General features: G+C 40.3%; 1 protein-coding gene across 7 annotated transcripts in view; it reads left to right on the plus strand.

Moving 5' to 3' along the window:
* GAS7 (growth arrest specific 7) overlaps positions 1 to 21,038 on the plus strand; it is a 194,629-nt gene that overhangs the window by 152,236 nt on the left and 21,355 nt on the right. For all 7 annotated transcript variants that reach the window (XM_042449525.1, XM_042449526.1, XM_042449527.1 and 4 more), the window contains 3 exons: positions 3,025 to 3,078; positions 11,042 to 11,131; positions 14,294 to 14,409. In XM_042449525.1, the coding sequence (XP_042305459.1) occupies positions 3,025 to 3,078; positions 11,042 to 11,131; positions 14,294 to 14,409 (260 nt within the window). The remainder of the gene's footprint in view (positions 1 to 3,024; positions 3,079 to 11,041; positions 11,132 to 14,293; positions 14,410 to 21,038) is intronic.

A 21,038-nucleotide genomic window follows, 5' to 3' on the forward strand; every position in this document is an offset into this window, starting at 1 on the left:
ATACACGGTTTGAAAATGTTCAAAAAAAGTATAAATTTCAAATATCAAACCTTGATTTTCCATTTTTTTTATAAGGGACACCATTTTGCTATGTCATTATATTTAATGGGACTTGAGCATACACGGATTTTGTTATCCATGGAGGATCTTGGAACCAAACCCCAGCGTATAACAAAGGTCCACTGTAGTTGGCATTTGGGGTTTTTACCTATGTTGCATGAAACACATTAGGGTTACATCTGCACTGCAGAAATAATGCACTTTGACACTGCCTTAATTGCTATGGCTCTGGTGTTGTGGTACCAAAGCTCTCTGACAGAGAAGGCTAGCACTTGTTTATAGCACCTCTAAACCCCAGAATTCCATAACTAAGAAATGACAGTTAACATGGTGTCAAACTGCATTATTTCTGCAGAGTGGATGCAGCCTTGGTGTGGCAAAAGAAATGGAGAAATATGAATGAGTCAAAACCTGCAGGACCTTCCCCTAGATATAGAATCAATGCTCCTTCTTTTCTGCCCACCTCCTTCTTAGATCAGCAGATGACTTGAATCACTAATACGTTGCTACTCTTTCACATTAACAAAATTAGCTGCCTGTGCTACCTACTTCCCGTTCCTTAATGAAAGGGCCAGGCTTGCCTCTTTTGCATGAGTCTACCTTGGTTTTTGTTACTGTCTACTAGTGATGCTAGTGCTTGGCATCCTGGTCCAAGGGTCCATCCTGCTGCTAGCCCTAATGAAGACTGTAGCTGATTGGCCCAGGTACAAGTTCTTTCTGAACTTAAATTTTTTGCTTGTGGCCCTGATGGTCACAATTGGCTGTTGTTAGAGCAGTTACATGCCATGCACATGAGTAACTCAGTGGTGCTCACTGGGGAAGAGAGACATGACATAATGTGCATCTACACTGTAGAAATAATAGTTTGATATCACTTTAAGTGCTGCAGCTCCCTCTTATGGTATCCTGGGATTTGTAGTTTTATAAGGTCTTTAGCTTATTCTGCCAATGTGTGCTGCTGCCTCACAAAACTACATCTCAGGACTCTGTGGGATGGAGCCATGTCAGCTAAAGTGGTGTCAAACTGCATTATTTCTACGGTGTAGATGCACCCCCTAGTGGATCAGGTGGAAAGTGTGAAGCTACGTAATCTAGTGAAAGCAGTGCTCTTGGCTAATTGATATAAAGAAAATGATCCAAGTGATTTAGAGTGTTAATGTTAACCAAAAAATGGATTGTTTGGAAGCTCAGAGACTTGTGGTTTGCTGCTGAACCTAGCGGTTTATTGAGCATGAAAGCACCTTGCACAGAGGGGTGTAGGGAAGGTCTAAAGCAATTTCTTTCTTATAGATTGGACTCAAAGGTGACTAGAAACCGAATCCCATTTCTTTTAGCAGGGGGTGGGTGATGATTAAGTTTTCATTACACTGTTCTTCCCACTGGAGGTAGCAGTCAACTCTCCTGTTGTTGCTGGACCAATGCCAAGCTGCTGTTTGGGCATAGTTTTTCTGCTCTGCAATGACAACTAATGCTAACAAAGAATGTGATGTTTTTGTTTTGCTTTGCTTTTTTAAAAAACAACCTTGTCAGCATTAGGACATTTTATAGAACTGGGGTTATTTTCAGATTCTGGATCAGCAAAAGGCATCCTTTGAGTTAAAAAGAATGGAAGCAGAGGCCTGGTGAGAGATGCTGTTTCACTTATGTAAGGGCTTTTCAAAAGAAAAAGCAGAGCAGTAGTGCGCCTGTCTGCAGGAAACATAGCGAAAACAGTAGGGTGTTGTGTGTTCAAGTCATACCAAAGAATAGATAGACATGGCCCCGTCAGTGGGACTGTGGCATCTCCTACAACTGTGCATTTTTGCATTGTAATTTTATAACAGTAGCAGAAAGCATGGAGACCTGTGGATGTTGGACTGCAATCCCCAATATTCCTCACAGTGGCTATACTGACTAGGACTTCTGTGACTTGTAGTCCAGCAGCCCTTGGAAGTTTGCATGATTCCCATCACTGTTTTGAAAGGTAACTGTCAGAGGTTGTTTAGCCATGTGGGTTTCCTCCAAGATGAGGTTGTAGGGCTCTCATTATCATTGATGTGTGTGAGTGTGTTTGTGTATGCTTGTTTGTACGTTTGCTCCATGCACTGGTGAACAATGTGGCATGCATTTGGGGGGGGGGGTTTATTCTCTGAAATGTACCATGGTAAGAACTAAAGATGCTTCCTAAATCATGGTGGGAGGGTTACGATTAAGGTTATAGTAGAGTTACTTCAGATAGAATTGGCTGCCAAATATATATTTAAACCATATGTCTCCTGACCTTGATAAAGCACACCACATATTACAGGTTTGTTTTGGGTCATTTCTTTGCAGTCAGTTTGATAAAGGTGATGGACTGTGATGCTTTCAGTAATTTGAAGATGGAGTTAAAAGAAGCCTTTAGGGACACCGGTGCTGTGTTACTGACATCGCAACAGAGACATCCTGCATACTTTTAGTGCCATGAAAGGTGGGGTGAGGAAGATGTGGGGGAGTGGAAGAGATCATTTTGGTTGTACTCTGAACGTATAGCACAACAAGCCTTTCACGTACACCAACCAAGCTGTGTGCTGCTAGACCCAAAGAAGAAGTGGAGTGTCCCAATAACTCCTTAAAGAGCCCTGTTCTGGAGTTGGCATGTAGTCAAAGGGTTAACTCCAAAGCTAGGCACTGATTGGATGGGGAGGTGTCACCATGTTTCGGATGAATTATCTGGCTGTAAAGAGCTTGTGTGCTGCTTTCGTGAGCACAGTGCAGGAGTCCCTCTCGCAAGAGTTCAGCTGTCAGGCTGTGACACCTCTGGACATGGGAAAAGGCTAAGGCTGAAAGCGAGGCAGAGAGGAGGGGGAATTCACCTCAAATTTGGCTTGCATGCAGCATTAGCCCCACCACCACATCCAAAACCACTACACATTCTCCCTCAAAATACATACTATGTCGGATGTGGAGTGCAGTTTTGATGATGCCTCTTGCCTCTCTCCTCAGAGTCCTGGGTCCCCATCACCTACTCGGAAGCAGAATAAGGAGACCACCTTTACGGTAAGTAGAATCCCACAGGGTTGATGATCATCACCAGTCCAGTTGCTATGGTGATCCAGTCATCAGAGCAAGTAGCATTGCAGGGCCAAAAAGGGAGCATGTGTGTGTGTGTGTGTTGTGTGTATGGAGAATCCGGGGGGGGGGGTTGTGAAGGGTCTGCCTCATGTTTTCCAGATGTAAACACGGTGCCTGCTTTCCACAGTGATAGCTGCATTGAAGCCATTTTTAAAAGGCTGAAGCTCGCAAAGAGCCTGTTACAGGGAGTCAGGAAAGAAATGTCAGAAGGCAACCAGGAGTGTGGTGGGAGGCATTTCTTTGTACTGCGATTTTTAAATTACAGTTGCAGCAATGTTTCCTTTTATTCAAAGTTGCTTCTAGGTAGATCAAGCAATTAATAGCCAGTGAAGTCATCTTAAGAATGGAGTGTTCCTATGGGCAGCATAGTCAGTGATAAAAGTTGACAGCAAGGTTTTGTTCTGCTTTTTAAAAAAAACTCAGTTTCAAGGCTGGCTTCTTTTTGGAGATTTGATGGATGGCTGAAGGGAGGAAAAACACATGTTCCCTAACAATAATAACAGATTGTTTTGAGGAGATGCCCCATTAGGTCATCATAGCACCATTTGGCTGAGATCACTAAGGTGTTAGATGTTTCTTAGTAGAAGAGGGTGGGATATTACATGATTTTGAATTCTGGTAAAGCTTTGGGTTCTTTCATGACGTCCAGACTTATCCCTCCCTAGCAATATTGCTTAGAAATCTGTCCCAGTTGGATCAGTCATCCAGGCTCCATGGTTAACAGAAAATTTGATTGCACTGACTTAAGAAACAGGAAACATTTCCCCATGGAAGTATGAGGTTTGCTCTTTTGCTAACTACAGCAGTGGAAAGGAATTTGTTAAAACAACATGACATACCTCAGTGTGAATTGAAGCATTGTGGGTAGCGAAGAACATCAGGGGACTAGAGTATGATGAAGTGATGATTAGTATCAACTCTTGTTCTCTGTATGATGGGATTGATGCTCAGTTTTGCCATTCCTACTGTCACCAGGTTTGAAGTATAATTTTAACATTCATCCAGTTCTCCTTTCAGGGCTGCCATTGGATCCTGAAAAATGCTTGTTTGTTGCTCCCCCATCTTAGCCTTCCTCTCCTCTCTGAAATTAAAACACAGTTTCATCATAGGAATGGAACTTTACTCTTCAACGTGACCAACAATCCAGGGATTGGTTGGGTTGCACATTCTTCATGAATCATGGAGTCATAGTACTCCTCAGCATAATCATGAACATCAAAAATAAATTGCACACATAGTTTTATAGCAATACTTATGCACGGTTGAAAGGGAATTGCCATAGCATAGCTCAGATCTTGCTAGGGGCTGTTGTCTTTTTCAACAGCTTCTTACATTTGGAGCCTGAAGTGACTTCTGTGGCTGTCATTTCAGAGGAACTGATTGTGTAAAGATCACTCAGTTGTGGGGATAACCCCATTCAGTCAGTGCTGGATGAAGTAATGGAAGCAGAGACCTGATAGGCTTCAGTGTTTTATGGCTTGTATTCAAATGCCTTGAATATCATGACATAATCAAAAGCTGAATGATGTCAGGTTGATTGCTTTAGTCCTAAACCCCATACTTGCTCTACATCCTGTTTCAAATGTTGCTCTGAGGAGTCTGGTTCTTCAGTATGGATTTTCAGTGTGGTTGGGACTCTACGAGGCTATTGTAATGTTTAAAATTATCTTTCCAAGTGAGTTAGTTGGACCATGAAATGGAGTCATGCCTAAGTACTACTCTTCTTTGGGGAATAACAGCATGTCATGGTCTTCTTCTACACCAGTGGTAGGCAAAGTGCAGCTTGTGGTCTATACACAACCTCTTCTCAAAAGAGTTTTTGTGGTTCCTGATGCCTTCTGTGACTTAAAAAAAAATCCACATTTTCTCATTCCTGGGCACAGGGCACACACACACACCAAAATGGTCAGGACAGACTTCCCTCTTAGCCCTCGCCCCTTTAAAAAAACACAGATCAAACCTAAAGTGGACTTTGGACTCTTCCAATTAATTTTTTGAATTTTTAAAAAAGCATTTCCTGGGCTGATATGGCTAGTTATAAATCCTGGGGGTAAAATAGTTGCTACTTAGGCTATTTGAAGTTCCCCATTCTTCCTCTGCACATCCAAGATTCATATGTTACAATAGCCTTGTGGTGCTATCAGAATTATTTTGGCAGAATTGGGCCACAGATGTACTAGTCTTGTTTCTTCCTAAAAGGCAAAAGCAACATATCCCAAATAGCCCAGAATTTTCTCTTTTTTTTTTCTCTTTTCTTAAAGCTAAGCTTTGATATTAAAAAATAATCAGAATTTCTAATGGATTTAGCAAACATTCTAGGGAATGTATTATAAAATATCTGTGAGTCTTTAACATTGAAATTAGGAAGGTTAGGAAAGTATCAAGGATTTCAATAGAATTGCCCCTCCTTTTTCACAAGGGATCTGTTCCGGACCCCCTCACAAAAATGGAGTTTCACTTATATTCAGATTCCATTGGCTTGAATATAGGTATGGGTACGCGGGGGAGGGGGCGCACAAGTGAGTACCACGAGCACATGCTCCATTCATTCTCCATCCATTTGTTCCTCACGCATAAGCAAGGGACACAGATCCGAAGACCATTAGAATGGAGGGGAGGACTGTATATTCAAAAAGTTAGGAAAATATCAAGGGCCCTTTCACTCATAGTGCCAAAACCACAGTATCTGTACAAAAAGAAGCCCCAAGGAGTCTGAAAATTCTTCTGTAAATCTCTCTTCCATGTAACTTACGTTCTGCACCCTAAAGATTTCTCATCCCACTTTATTAGCAAATTCATGGTCACCTTGATATCTGAACAGATCCCAAGGATCACAGCACAAACCACAATTTGGCTCTTTCAGATGTGGAGTCACAAAAAGCAGTGTGAAAAGTTCCCAATTAAAGAACACCCAGGGAGAAGCCAGGATGCATTAATAAGCCAGATGATCTGTTGGGTTCATTTACACAACACCAAACCATAGAGTGTGTTTAGCTGTGTGTTTTTTTCCCAGAGAATATAAAGCAGTGACTCACTCACTGGAGAATCCCTTCCCTCAACAAGTGTTTCTGTTGTGGAGGAGACAGCTTTCCTGAACCCATACTGTTACACCTAGTTGATAAACAATGGCCTGTTACAGACTGCCAAAATAAAGCTGCTTCAGGTCTCTTTGGAGGTATGCTGTTTAAATGATGCATGGGTCCTAAGAATCCGGAAGCTGCACCAAAGCTGCACTCCAGTGCTTAGGAATGGAGTGTGGCTTTGGCGCGACCTCTGGACTCTTAGGACCCATGCATCATTTAAATAGCATACCTCCAAAGAGACCCGAAGCAGCTTTATTTTGGCAGTCTGTAACAGGCCAATATAAGCAAGGTTTCTTTTCCTCCATACCCTCCTGCATGGATATCACTTTGTAAAAGTGAGCTTTCTTCTGCTGCTCTCCTTGGCTTCAGCAGATACCACACACTTTAAACATACACACAAACACTGTGCTCTGAAATGCATTGAGTCAGGAAAAATGTATTCTTGGCACTTGATCCTGTCCAGGGCCAATGTGCTGCTAAGAGGTTTCAGCAGGTGTTTGAATCATTAGGAAATACCCTCAAACTGCATCATGGGCAAGTGACAATCCCTTGTGTAGCATCATCCTTAAGTGCCAACAAGTCTTAATATTAGAGAAAACCCACTGCTATAAATGAAGTAATTTGTCCTTTTTGAGAGTCTCATGAAAGGTGCTGAAAACTACAGATGTTGGCTGATGCTCTTGGCATTGCACTGTTGCTTCTCAGGGGCATGTTTTTGATAACATCTGTGGTCAGCTAGTTTTTCATGCTATCTGTGCTGAGCTTGTTGTGAGATGTGATTTGCTACCATTTGCTCTACCATTCTAGTTTTCCTGGAGCTTGTATTTCTCTCGCCCTCCCCTAAATCAGCCGGATGCGAGTTGACACAAATAATGCCCTCCCTTGATATTGCTAATTTTCCCCTTCAGAAACATCACTTTTCAGGAGAACATTTTTTTTTTCCAGTCATGAGGATCTGTAGCTGCCCAGTGGACACTTTTGTGAGTGTTTTTTGTGCCTCTCTGTGTCTTATCTGGCTCGCTGGTGAAAAATGGCCCTCATGTCACCCCAAAACACACCAAGATTGTGCAGGATTTTCCTCCCAGCTCCACTCCCAACTCTCTAAAATAAAAAAAAAGCTGCCAAAAATCAGCTGAAAATAAACAAAACTGAAAATAAACACAAGTAAAACAAAATTGGAAATGACCAGAAGTTTTATTTTAGCTTTATTGCTGTGTTGGTGCAGCACAGCCCATGTAGAGGGGGAACACCAACGGTAAAATTTGATTACCAGATCCCAGATCCGTTGGTTGAGGTCACTTACAGATTAACACATATGCATGCTTTCTATGTCAAGAATAATTCTGAAACTCTTTTACGAACCTTTGCAGATGGATGGATTTACAATATCCTAACTGCTGGAGAGTCACATTTACAGTCATTAACAACCAAACCTAACCTAACCAAACCAAACTCACTGTCATATCCTGGCAGTGCCCGAACTGAAGTGTTTCCAAGGTTGGGAGAACTGGTATTTGCAGGGTCCTCCCATGTCTCAGGTTTTCTTCGGACAAACAATTGTGGCAGGATCCCTGAGGGAGCATTCTAGCCACCTGTTCTCAAGTTCCCCCATAACTAGAAAGGCACTGGAGATGTCATTTCCCAGTGCTTCAGTCTCTAGAGCCTCAGAAACACTTTGGTTAGGATGCTGCCATCTTACAGAGGTTTGGGGGGGGTCGTTGTAGAGGGAGACTAAAATGGTGAAGGGTCTAGAAACCATGCCCTATGAGGAACGACTTAGGGAGCTGGGGGTGTTTAGCCTGGAGAAGAGAAGGTTAAGAGGTGATATGATAGCCCTGTTTAAATATTTGAAGGGATGTCATATTGAGGAGGGAGCTAACTTGTTTTCAGCTGCTTCAGAGATTAGGACCCGGAGCAATGGATGCAAGCTACAGGAAAAGAGATTCCACCTCAACATTAGGAGGAACTTCCTGACAGTAAGGGCTGTTTGACAGTGCAACAAACTCCCTCGGGGTGTAGTGGAGTCTCCTTCCTTAGAGGTTTTTAAACAGAGGCTGAATGGCCATCTGTCGGGGATGCTTTGATTTAGATTTCTTGCATTGCAGGGAGTTGGACTGGATGGCCCTTGCAGTCTCTTCCAAACTCTATGATTCTATGATGATGGTGCAAAATCTCACCTTTGTTTTAAAAATAATGTTTCTTTTTCAGTGTGTGAAAGTACAGTAGATTATCTACATGGAGACTCACAAGGACAGAGAAAAATGATTGCACACGCTATCCCCATGTCAATAGCATTTCCTCAAAAATGCATGTATCTTTGGACAATATGTACTTCCCCATCTGTCAGCAACATTGGAGCAAATATCTTTGTTTCAGAAGTAGAAACAAGCTATGCCTCTCTTGAAGCAGACGAAAAACTTTCATTCCAGTCAAGGATTTCTATCTGTCTTATCTGGATTTCCACATACTGCAGCCACAGTTTGGGATTTTATTTTATTTTATTATTTTGAAATACAAAGCCCATAGTCCACATTAGTTATAGAGGTATAGTCAAAAATAGTAATTTTACAAACTCTGCTCCAGTTTTACCAGAGAATTCATAATCGTGGCTTCCCTGTATCTTAAGGTTGGTAGAAAGCACACACAAATCCCTATAGAACAGAAGATTTGAAATAACTACACACAAGAAAAAAATCTTCTCCTCCTTCTCCATCTGTGTGTGCACTTGAAGACTATATGTTAAATGTCTTCTATATCATCTTGATAATGCTCTCTTTTGCCAAGTATGTAGTGCCAGTAACACGGAGGGCACATACAGAAGCTGTCTTGGTTGCCCTTTAGCTTTGGAAGGTTTCACTAAAGTTGAAGCCTGCTAATCTCCTTAAACCGACAAGAACTTGCTATTTGGGCATGCATTCGGGTGTGCTATTGCTTGTGTTGAGATGAAGGAACTGGATGGATTATAAATTTAAATAAATGCTTTCTGGAGAGCTTCATGAATTTAATTACTCAGTGAATTATGGATCTGGAAGAGAACAGTGTTCAGTTATGCTTTAAAGGAAAATATACATTAAAATGCAACTTCTGAAATGTTGGCCAACCATTCCAGTCAAAACTTGCAGAGCACATCACAGATTTCTTTTCTGGAAGTCAGCTGCCCATAGGGCAGGAGTGGGAATCCTATATCTCTCTAGATGTTGTTGTACTGGTGTTTCCATTTTCTCTCACTGTTGATTATGCTGGCTAGAACTGATGGAAGCTGCAGTCCAACAATATCTACAGGGCCTCATGATTCCCATCACAATGTATCAGGTATATATGTATCTCACTTTATGCATATTATTCACTGTGTGTACGTCAGAGAATGACATTAGGAATTTCACACTTTATTATGATCCATCAATGGTATTTTTACAAATGGAAACTCCCCAGTGATTTTCTGGGTTCTCTCTACCGCCATGTGTGCAGTGTCTCTTTTCATGTGAAGGGCATTGGAGCAAACACAGCATTCTGCATAGGGTGTGAAAAGGCAAACTGAGACTAACATTCTTTGGCCACATCATAGAATCATGAATCTATAAGATGTAAGCAGAGGAGTGGAAGATAGGGGGATTTGAGGTGTCTCAAGGTCAGTTAACAACAAACAGGAGAGATTTGGGTTGCAGCAGATGTGCCGTGGCTAACTCAAGCGTTCCCCATTTTGGGAGTGAATATGCAGCAGTGGTTTTGCCTGGATATATGTTTACTCTTTCACATTATTTATTTATTTATCAAGTGTTTTATTTATTAAAATACTTATATCCCTACCTACCTCCAAGGGCAGCCTACACATAAAATTAACTCAACTGTTGAAAACAATTTAATGTAATAAAAATAATTTAAATAGACTAAACACATATTGAATAATTTAACAGATTAAAGCAGATTTTAAAAGTCAATACAATTTGAAACCATGTGCATTTTGTAATTAAGTCAATTGTAGAGCTTCATTTGGAACACCAAAAATAGATTTGACAGACTTTAAATCTGAGGAAGCCAACTGTGTCTGTCTTTAATTTTCTTACTGGTCAGCTGTTCTTTCTCCAATATTCCCATTAGCTTCAGAATGGCTTTCTTTGTATTTCTGGCACTGACCCTTTTGTAATATCTGGTTGACCACTTATAGAAAACCTTAGGGCATTGGGTGGCATCCAAGTAAGCAGTCGTTTTTTCTAGAGCCACTGCCAGAATTCACCAAGCTTAGAATTATGAGACAAGTGTTGAGGTTCTTGCTTGAGCGAAAGATCTGTGGGAACTCAACAGAAATAACCATTGTCAGCGTGAGTGTGAAAATACTTACAGCAGGGGTAGTCTGAAGGTACTAAGGGTATCTTTTGAATTTTAGCACTGAAGTAAAAATCAGAAGCAAATGTGAAGGTTTCTGTTGAGAAGGAATACCTAGGCAATTTTGAGGGGGAGCAAAAAACATTTTTAGACAGTTTTTCTAAAACCAACTTTGCACAATCTTACTTGATTCTTCTTCTATCAAAAAAAAAAATGGAAAAACTGGGATACCTATGGTATGATGGTCAGGGATGCTGCCTTGCTTGGTGTCTGTTTTGCAGACATCACAATGGCTTTCTACCGCACAACCTCTTCTTTCTGCTTTCTGTGACACCTCCTGGCTAGAGAGAGCATTGCATTCCCTGACCCAAACTTCTGCTGTGTTGTATTTAAGCAGATTTTGTTTATAAATATACACTCCCTGTTTCCTTATTTCAGAACTGCTTTTCATGTCCAGGATATTTTTCTTTCCTTTTTCTCAGATAAACTGTGTGACTTTCCCCCACCCTGACGCAATGCCAGAACAGCAGTTGCTGAAACCTTCCGAATGGAGCTACTGTGATTATTTCTGGGTAAGTGAGCAGGCACCCATATGCTATTTACTGCAGCAGCCAAGCTTTACAGAGGATGTAACATATTGCCAACATCTCTGTTAGCAAACATGCTAAAATCCAAGCTTGAAAGGTAGTGTGTGAAATCTTCGCTTCCTCAACAACCTAATTCCAGTAAAGCTGTACTAATCAAGGAAGATTGAGTGGAATGCAACTCCTGTTCTGAATCATATTCTGAAACTTCACATGACGAACCCTTAAAACCCACTACCAAAAAAATCTTAGGAAGCATGTGTGCAGTCATAGATTATCAGCCATGCTCACAACAAAACCTTCCTAGTCTGTTTTATCCTGTCCAATAAACTAATTGCTTAAAAACATAATGAAATAAATCTTTTTATAGTTAACATTTTTATAAAATATGTAATATAAAAAGGTAAAGGTTTCCCCTTTGGCAAGGTTAACAAGTCGGGTCTGACTGTAGAGAGCAGCACTCATCTACATTACTAAGTTGAAGAGCCTGCGTTGTCAGAGATGACTTTGTGATCATGTGGCCAGCATGACTACACAGAACACATTTACCTTTTATTATTGTTATTATTATTATTATTAATACTATACTTTATTTATATAGTGCTGTAGATTTACACAGTGCTGTATGTACAGACAATAAAATCGATAAAAATGAAACCTGCCAATGATGTACATTCTACAGAATATATATAAAACAATAGCTAGTAATACAAGATAGAATTAGATAAAATAAGGAGGGAACAGATTGAGAACATCAGAGATCAAATAAAATAAAATATCAAATAACAATAGGATAAACAGTCACACAATGCCTGGAAACACTTCCCTGAACAATATAGTCTTCAACTCAGTTTTGAAACTGGTCAAAGAAGTGATGAGCTGTGTTCGTGGGGGAAGGAGGTTCCAGAAGTGAGGGGCAACAAGTGAAAAGGGACAAACCTGGGAAGGGGCAGAGAAAATCCTGGGCTGAGACAGCAGACCTTTACCAGAACAGGGGGGAGGGGGGGAGAAAGGTGTAGTGAAAGGGGGGGGGGGGGGGCAGCCCATGCAGGGCTTTAAAAGTCAACAAGAGAAGCTTATACTGAATATGGAAGGGGAGCCAGTGAAGGGATGATAATAGAAGAAAAACATGGTCAGAGTGAAGAGCGGATGTAATAATGCGTGCCGCTGAATACTGAACTGAAATTAAAGGACAGAGGTGAGAGAGAGGAATCCCTGCCAGAAGGAGGTTACAATAATCTAGTTGTGAGGCGACTAGAGCGTGGACCAGAACCTTGACAGTAGAGGCTGAGAGAAATGGATGGATTTTAGCAATATTGTAGAGAAAGAATCTACAGGCCTTAGCTGTAGCCTGGATCTGGGGGGATACATGACAGAGAAGAATCAAAAATGAAGCCAAGGCTGCGGGCTTCCTGGACCAGTGAAATAGATATGTCGTCAACAGAAACAGAAAAGGAGTATTGAAGGCTAGACTTAGGTAGAAAGACAAGAAGCTCTGTCTTGGACATGTTGAACTTCAAACGCCGATGGCACATCCACCTTCCCACTAAAGTTGCATTTATCTACATGCACTTTTACATGCTTTCAAACTGCTAGGTTGGCAGAAGCTGGGAACAGTGATGGGAGCGCATCCCGTTATGCAGCACTTGGGTCTCGAATTGCCAACCTACTGATCTTGCGGTGGAAAGAGTCATTGTCTTAATAGCTGAGCCACTGCATCTCTAATATAAGAAAATTAAATCAAATCTTACTACTATAAGAAGGATTTTAATACTAAAAAAACATTGTGAAAGCCATATTGCAAAGATGCATCTTGACCTTTTTCCAAAGGCAGGGAGAGAGTGAAGACCGATCCTAACTACCAGAGGGGGAGTGCTTTCAAGAATTTAGAAGCAGTACAATAGAAATTCCTTTTCCATATGCCTGAGAATTGGGCCTCTTCAAAAGGAGATTCTTACAAAGAAGACTCTCCTTCCCATCACAGTAACAGCACAGGTTCAGAATAAGATTGCCTAATCCTCAGGTAGCTGTGTCTTATGCCATTTTGAGTTTTAAAAATTAAAATCAACTCCTTTGAATTGAGTGCCAATCAATATTTAAGTGATACAACCACAGTGCTATGCACTGACTAGCAGCCCAGCTTCAGTATTTTGTACCAGCAAAAGCTTTCATATGCTCATTATGGGAATCCCAACAAAAAGCACTTTTGCACTAGTCTAAACATGGTGCACTCAAAGCATGGTTAGCCTCAATACTATTCCCATTTTTCAGGCACCAAAGGGTTTCAGGGAAGGCAGGAATTGCAAAGAGTACACACAAGAATAAAATAGTCTGTGCTTGGAATATCTGAGAGAGTTAGAGGTTTTCAGATGTAGTGAAATTGATTAATTAATGCATTAATTAATCAATTTCTTTAACTCTCTTTCAGTACCATAATTCGGTTTCCTATTTTTCCTACCACAACCTGTGTTGTCTACCTCCTTATATTAGTATTACTGGAAGTTATGAACACAGAAATTGAGGCCATAGCTGCTTAGCTGCCTGCTTTCTGTATGCCGGAGCAACCTAGTGGCAATAATCTGCTATTTCCTGGGAGTTCTAGTTGACACACTGAAGTGGCCTTCAAAGATCTGAAAGTGACCTTCAAATGCATCAGGTGCATTTGTGGTGTTAACAATAGCAATAGCATTTACATTTCTATACCGCTTAATAGTGAACTTAGCACTCTCTAAGCAGTTTACAACCTGTAAATCAATTGCCCCCAATAAACTGGGTACTCATTTTACCAACCTACAAAAGGATGGAAGGCTGAATCAACCTGGAGCCCTCTGGGATCAAACTAGGGATTAGGCAAAAGGTCTCTTCAATGCACGGGCATAGGTTTGCTAGTTTGTGACCTACTGTACATTTGGGACATTTCTCAAGAAATCTGAGGGGTTTTGTGTTGGTCATAAGTGTGCATAAGTGTTGTAGTAGAGTAGACTGGTTAGATTACATCCAATGAATCAGTGGGGTCTATATATGTGCTGTCTCCCCATTCAACAGGAGATTCAGTAGATCTACTCTAGGTGGCATTAATCAGTAGGATTCAGGCCCAAGTGTTTTATCACATCTTGTGTGGCATGTATCCTAACAGTTCATTTCTTTTAGACTGACAAGAAGGATCCCCAAGGAAACAGTACAGTCTCGGGATTTGAAATACTTCTCCAGAAACAACTGAAGGGAAAGCAAATGCAGAAAGAAATGGCAGAATTTATTCGGGAAAGGTAAATTTGTTCAAAATTTGTTGCTGGGCTAAGTTCATTTGATTCTTTGTGCTTTATTGATATAGTTAACAGTCAAGATGCTGTTTTGTTATCCCATTGGAGGATGATGATGATGATGATGATGATGATGATGATGATGATGATGATGATGATGATGATGATGATGATGATGATTTGTATTTTCCCTCCTTTCCCTGCTCTTCTAGTGTACTCAGTCATGAATTATTGGCCTGCAGAATGCTAAGCACTTGCAAGTTTGTCTGTTGATACATTCCTGCAAACATATAGTAATATATTCCCCTTACTTTTTATACCTTCATCAGTCTAAACTCTTACAGTGAGATATCCAAATATGAAAGTGTAACAATCATAGTCGGCCAAAGGGAAAAAATGTATAGACAGGTCTGCAATTAGTATTTTGTGACTATGTTCGCATTACTAGGAAACAGCTTTTAACACGATTATCAGATTTTAAACTTAATGGTTTGTGAAAGACATTGTAAAATGGCAGTCAATATCTCAACAAGATCTCAGTGATCCACAGAGTAAATATTCTGAGTCTGCAAGGTGATTTTCGTTCTTGTGTTTTCAGAAATGTATCTCTGCACACTTACCTATCCAGATTTATCCAAACAGGACAACAGTACCAAATTATTGTACATCTCTCATGTTGAACTAAAAAATAAATCATGCAGTTTGGTGTGTAGTTATCTGATATTCAGATATCCAAATATATTCAAATATTATATGGATATGCTTGCCTTAGTTCTTCCAGCCCTGAATTTTATGGCTCAGAACCCAAATCTTTTTCAGTGAAGGGAACAGAATTCCCATTCCTGGAATGACACCCCTTCCCCCCCCCCCCCCCCAGACCATTGTGTCCCCATAGTTTTATGGGGTTTCATGGCTTGGGAATTCTATGGAATGTGTGGGGAGAAGATCTTGTAGCACCTATGAGAGTAATTGAAAGAAAGAAATTGGCAGCATGAGCTTTCATAGACTTCAGTCCACTTCCTTGTGCAGGAAGTAAACTGAAGCCTTGGAAAGCTCATGGTGCCAATTTCTTTCTTTCAGTTAATCTCAAAGGTGCTACAAGGTCTCTCTACGTACTGATTGTACAGATTAACACAGCTATATCTTTTAATGATACTATGTGGGGAGGAAGTTAACAAAATGTCTCTCCATCTCAATATGTCAGGACTGCACCAATGGGAAAGGCCAATTTTGCTAGTCTTACCCCCAGTTTCTTCTTTGGACCTCACTCCCTCAAAATTGTTCTCCCCACCAACCTAGAATTTCACTTCCAATGAAAGGAGAACACCCAACACATTAAAACAAAATGTTGTCACTTTCTGCAATGCAAAATTACTGGTTCTGCAGGCTTCAAAAACAGCCAATAAATTATTTTTTTAAAAAAATCTTCAGCTACAGCAGACTGGCCAGGAGGTCACAAAACTGGTCTGGTAAGGGCAAGGGCTTTATGTGGCTGTGGACCACACTTTGCTTATCCAAGCACCATGTGAATAGATGAATGACTATGATGTATGGCTTGGATCAACAGGGGACCTTCTGAAAACAGGACTCCTTCAGTTCACAAGAGTGGATTTCATTCAGAGACTCTCAGTGACATAAGGGGGAGAGGAGGCAGTTTCCATCTGTTACCAATATAGTTCCCTTGCTACCTCACACACTTTTTTTGAGAGTCTCCATCCTTCATGAAGAGATTCTCAAGGAGTGGGAAAGACTGCAGGAGGAACAGAATAATCTCACTTCCCCTCAACATCCAGCCCTGTTGTTGTTGTTGTTGTCGTCGTCGTCGTTGTTTTGTGCCTTCACGTTGTTTCTGACATACAGCAACCCTAAGGCAAACCTATCACAGTGGTTTCTTGGCAAGATTTGTTCAGAAGAGGTTTGTCTTTGCCTTCCACTGAAGCTGAGAGAGTGAAACTTACCCAAGGTCACTTGGTGGGTTTTTATGGTCGAATGGGGCTTCTCAAGTCCTGTGCTCAAGCCACTGCACCATGCTGGCTCTCATATCCAGCGCTGCTGGTACAATCTTCTTTAAAAACCAGGCCACAATCTAGTACATTTTCCCATACTGCTTTTAATTTAAAAACACTCCCTGTAATTATTAAGGCCCAATTTTTATCTTTACCACAGAGAAAAAGAGAAATCCGCTGGGGACAAGCTTCTCAGTGACTTTGCCATATCTAAGAAACCTCATCACTTTGCACAAAAATGCACACACACACACCCTGTCTTCTTCTTTTTTCCACGACTACAGCTTGCCAGAACATATTTTAAATAACTTAAAATATCTGCAGGACATGAAAGGCAAGAGAGAAGGATAAACAGTTATTATTTATAGCTGCTCATTATTTATAACTACTCCTAGAAGAGAAAGAGTATTTTTATAAATAGCTCTGCAAATAATAATAGGAGGGAGATTTACTTCTCCAAAAGTTGCAACTGGGGACTGGAACAGTGTGTTCCAAGAGTGGCCATTGTCTGCTTAATCACATAAAAATGAAAGCCCTGCTCTAGTTTGCCCAAGATAATTATAGCATGACAAATTAATAGGAAAACACTCTCTTGTCCCAGTGGAAGCTCTTGAGTATAAGGACTAGTGAGCATCCTTCTGAATAGGCCTAGGGTATCAATTCTGCACAGCCTGAGAGGACAAGAGATGGTTCCTCAGTAGCAGGCGATAAACTTGTCTAGTCCATTGAAATAGTCATATGAAGCTACAGAAAAGAGCAGAGAACTTAGGTAGTTTACAGTTTCCTCATGTCTTTGGTCTAGTTTGCAAAAAAAACAACAACAACAACAACAACACACCTATGTTTATAAATACTGCAAGCTTCTGGATGATTCTAGTATTATGTTGTGCCATACATACTGGGATATAAGTATTGGGTGGCTCGGTTTCCCTTTGGACAAAATTTATAATAAAAATCAACATGTGAATTCATGCTGCAGTATCTCCAGAATCACAGGAGCAGAATCTTAAGGTAATAGGAATTTTTCCATGTCATCCTTCTAGCAAGTGTGAGGCCACACCACATTAAACCTTGTGAGTGCAAAAGCTACACATTGCTTTCAGATGGGTAGATTTCATGGATAATGATGATTTTGCATAATGTTAAAGAATTTTATCTGGTAAACTAAAAATGAAGAGTCATAGTTTGCTTGAGCCAACTGGTTCTATCTCTCCTTGTCCCAGATTCTTTGTCTAATTAGCAACATCCCTTGCTAATTCTCACCTAGTGATGCCCCTGCTGTATTGAGCTTATATGGGACATCCTTAATTCTGTTTTTGAGAGTGGGCAAAAGCCATGCTACCACCAACACAACCCCCAAGCATTTGGCAGGCAGCAAAACCATTGGTTAGACCAGACATCTCAGCAGTACCTATCAGTAATTACATTTATGAGAGTGCGGAACATCTGAAAGCACTTTCTGGTTTGGGACAGAAGTGATGGCAGGGGAAGATGACTAATTTAATAGGGACTTCCATAAATGTTTGCTCTAAAGAGAACTATGGAGGTCAGTGGAGCCTTGTGTTTGCTTTGTCAACTGACAAGGTCAAGCTTTGTCTGACAAAGTACAGAACTGTCCTGCCAAGTGATATAATGACAGCAGAGATCACAGAATCAGAGTGGCTGTGCTTTCTGAAGAACAGGCATTATGACATCATCTGCCATCCCTGTTTCCTTGTAATTTAGTCACCATAATAAAAATAATGGGAAAGGATTGTTTTTTTCCTAGAACCAATATATTGTTGTGAGCTGTTGTTTAATTTTGATAGGAAAGCAAGACATATTAGGTTTACAAAAGATCTGCTTTGTCAAAGATGACAACTGATGGAACTGGTTAGGTCAACACAACTACCTGGATTTTTGCTTTCTCCTTGGTGGTGTGGCTTCAAAGATTGTTAGGATGAGCACCTGCACTCTGAGATCTACAGCTGCACCAACCATCCTACTTGGCTCCACTTGCAAAGGAAAGGAAGTTGATTTATCCTTAGCAGGACAGTCTGTTATTTCTCACACCCATGTTTATGTGTACACACACACACACACACCCCACATCCAACATATAACATAACAGAAAGATTGTGAAGGAAAGATGGATAACTTTCCATGTGAAACCCATATTCAGTGTGCTTTCCATCCCTGTATGAAAAGATGTATAAAATGGTTAATGCACCAGATTTCTAATTAATTATTAATTGTGAATTGATTATTGATTGATCAATTGTTCATTAACTATTAATTTGTTATCTCCAGTTGATTTATGCACAATTTATCCAGTTAGTTAATATGCCATAAGCGGAATGCACCATAGTTTGTCCCTCCATTGTGAAATTGATAAGAGCATTCTGACTCTTCAGTTTTGTGCAATAATTAATCTGACCAGGTATTTCTGTAACAGAGATTTGTTAGCATCCATAATGAAGGACAAAAGACCCAAAGCATGAATATACATTTGTTGGTGATCACAGCTGCTTCAGCAAATGCTTTATGCTACCACAGGAACATTTGAAGTCAATTGCCACCACATAATAATATGAGAACCTCTGTCTCCACCACAACATGAACATTCATTTGGAGCATCCCTATTGATATAGCTTAATTTGACAGAAGCTAAATACTAATGAGTCACAAGTTTAATGTTGTATTGTCTTAATTTTGCACCCAAAGAGTACAGTGGAGTACATTCTCTTAAAAGCATTAGCATCTAAGAGAGCACTCAAGCCTTTTTACCAAGAGTCTTTCATGCTAAAAGAAGCCAGATCATCCATAAAATCAAGATACTGTAGATATTTGCAGCTAAACCTTTTAATTTCTATTTGATTTATTGATTTCTGGTTTGAGTATTGATTCATCAAAAGGAAGAAGCCCAGTTATCCCAGTTCCAATAAAGCTGCACATCTTAAAATATGTGAAAGCAAATGAAAAGAATATCTGAATTTGTTTCCCAAATTTGAGGTGAGAGCCAACATACAGGTCCTGAAGTCAATATAAGCCTTGCTTTTTCCAGAGCTGGATATGTGATGGCTTACCTTTGTCATCAAGACAATAGTGATTTAAAAGATATTGGAGTGGGAAGATTTTTTGCCATACTTTTCAGAGCTTAAAATTCTTGTGGAGAAGTGGTTTGAACCGGGGTTTAGTGATGTGGGGGCAGTAATGATGATGGTGGTGGTGATGATGATTGATGGTGGTGGTATGATGATGATGATGATGATATTTATGGCTTACCCACCTCTCCCCATGGATCAAGGCAGGGAACAACAATTAACAAATACGCAACTTCAGTTAAAAACACATCAGTTAAAATGCTCAACAGTTTAAAAGGACAAATGAGATGCCCATGTCTTAAAACAATCCACATTTAAAATTCACAATTTAAAACCCAACTGGATATGCTAGAAGAGACTAGTATTTATTGCTGTTTTAAATTCAAACAATATATTCTGCTGTCGAATCTCTTCTGGCACGTCATCCCACAGTGTAAGAGCAGCTGAATAAAAAGTCCTTTTGCTGATTGTTGCCAACCTAGTTCTGGCTGACTGGAGGAAATGTCCACCAGGGAACCAGAGTGTACTGGGCAGATTATAAGGGAAGAGATGATCCCATAGGCATTGATGATGCATTGATGGCCTTGCCCTCATTAAGAATTTTGTCCCCCCACCATGAAATTTGCCTTCAGTCCCCAAATTTCTAGCACTGCAGTTAAAAATTTAGAACTACAGTTGCCCCTTTGTTTTCACATGGAATCCATTCTGGATCCCCCAAGAAAACAGAAAATCGCCAGTATCAGTCCCTATTGACTCCAGTGGTGGCGCATTCCTGTGCGTGCTGCCGCACACGTGTCCCAAATGCACACCACATTGCGTCACCCTCCGTTTATCCCTCATGTATTTTCAAGGGATGTAAACTCCAAGTTTAAACATTCAAAGGAAAGGTTATTGTAAAATCCTGTGAAACTTTAACATCAACACTCGACAAACTTTCTAAAGCATAGTACGTGCACAAGGAAGCTCTTTTCTGTGTGTACACTTTGTATGCCCCAGGACTCATCTTTGGTATGTCTACAGCTGTGTGAGAAAATCCATTCTCTACTCTGATATCTGTTGACATCACACAGTCATTCAGTGCTTCATTAGAGAAAGCAAATTTAGTAATCTTGGTGTTTGAAAGTTAACATATTTGAAGGAATTTCATGTGAACAATTTCTCCATAGGTTTGCAGAGAAACCACAGCAGATTAGTTTTTATTAACAGTTCAAATCATTATAGTAGGATAACTTGCACACTATGTTTTTATTTCTTAACCATTAGTTACAATTTATTGTATTGTATTATAAATGTATTTGCTTTTTTAGACATTTCTAAATATACTTTTTAATTACAAAGCATTAATTGGAGGATGGGCTTTGTTATTACCGTATATACTGTGTCAACCTCATGCATAAATCGGGGGCAGATTTTGGGGCCAAAATTATGGATTTTGATATGACCCATGGATAAGTTGAGGGTAAAACCTAGGTGCATGTACAAAAGATCTAAAGGACAAAACAAAGAAAAACAATGCTTTAAGCAGTGGCTAGATTGCCATCTGCTG

This window comes from Sceloporus undulatus, chromosome 2, assembly GCF_019175285.1.
Source record: "Sceloporus undulatus isolate JIND9_A2432 ecotype Alabama chromosome 2, SceUnd_v1.1, whole genome shotgun sequence".
Lineage (NCBI taxonomy): Eukaryota > Metazoa > Chordata > Lepidosauria > Squamata > Phrynosomatidae > Sceloporus > Sceloporus undulatus.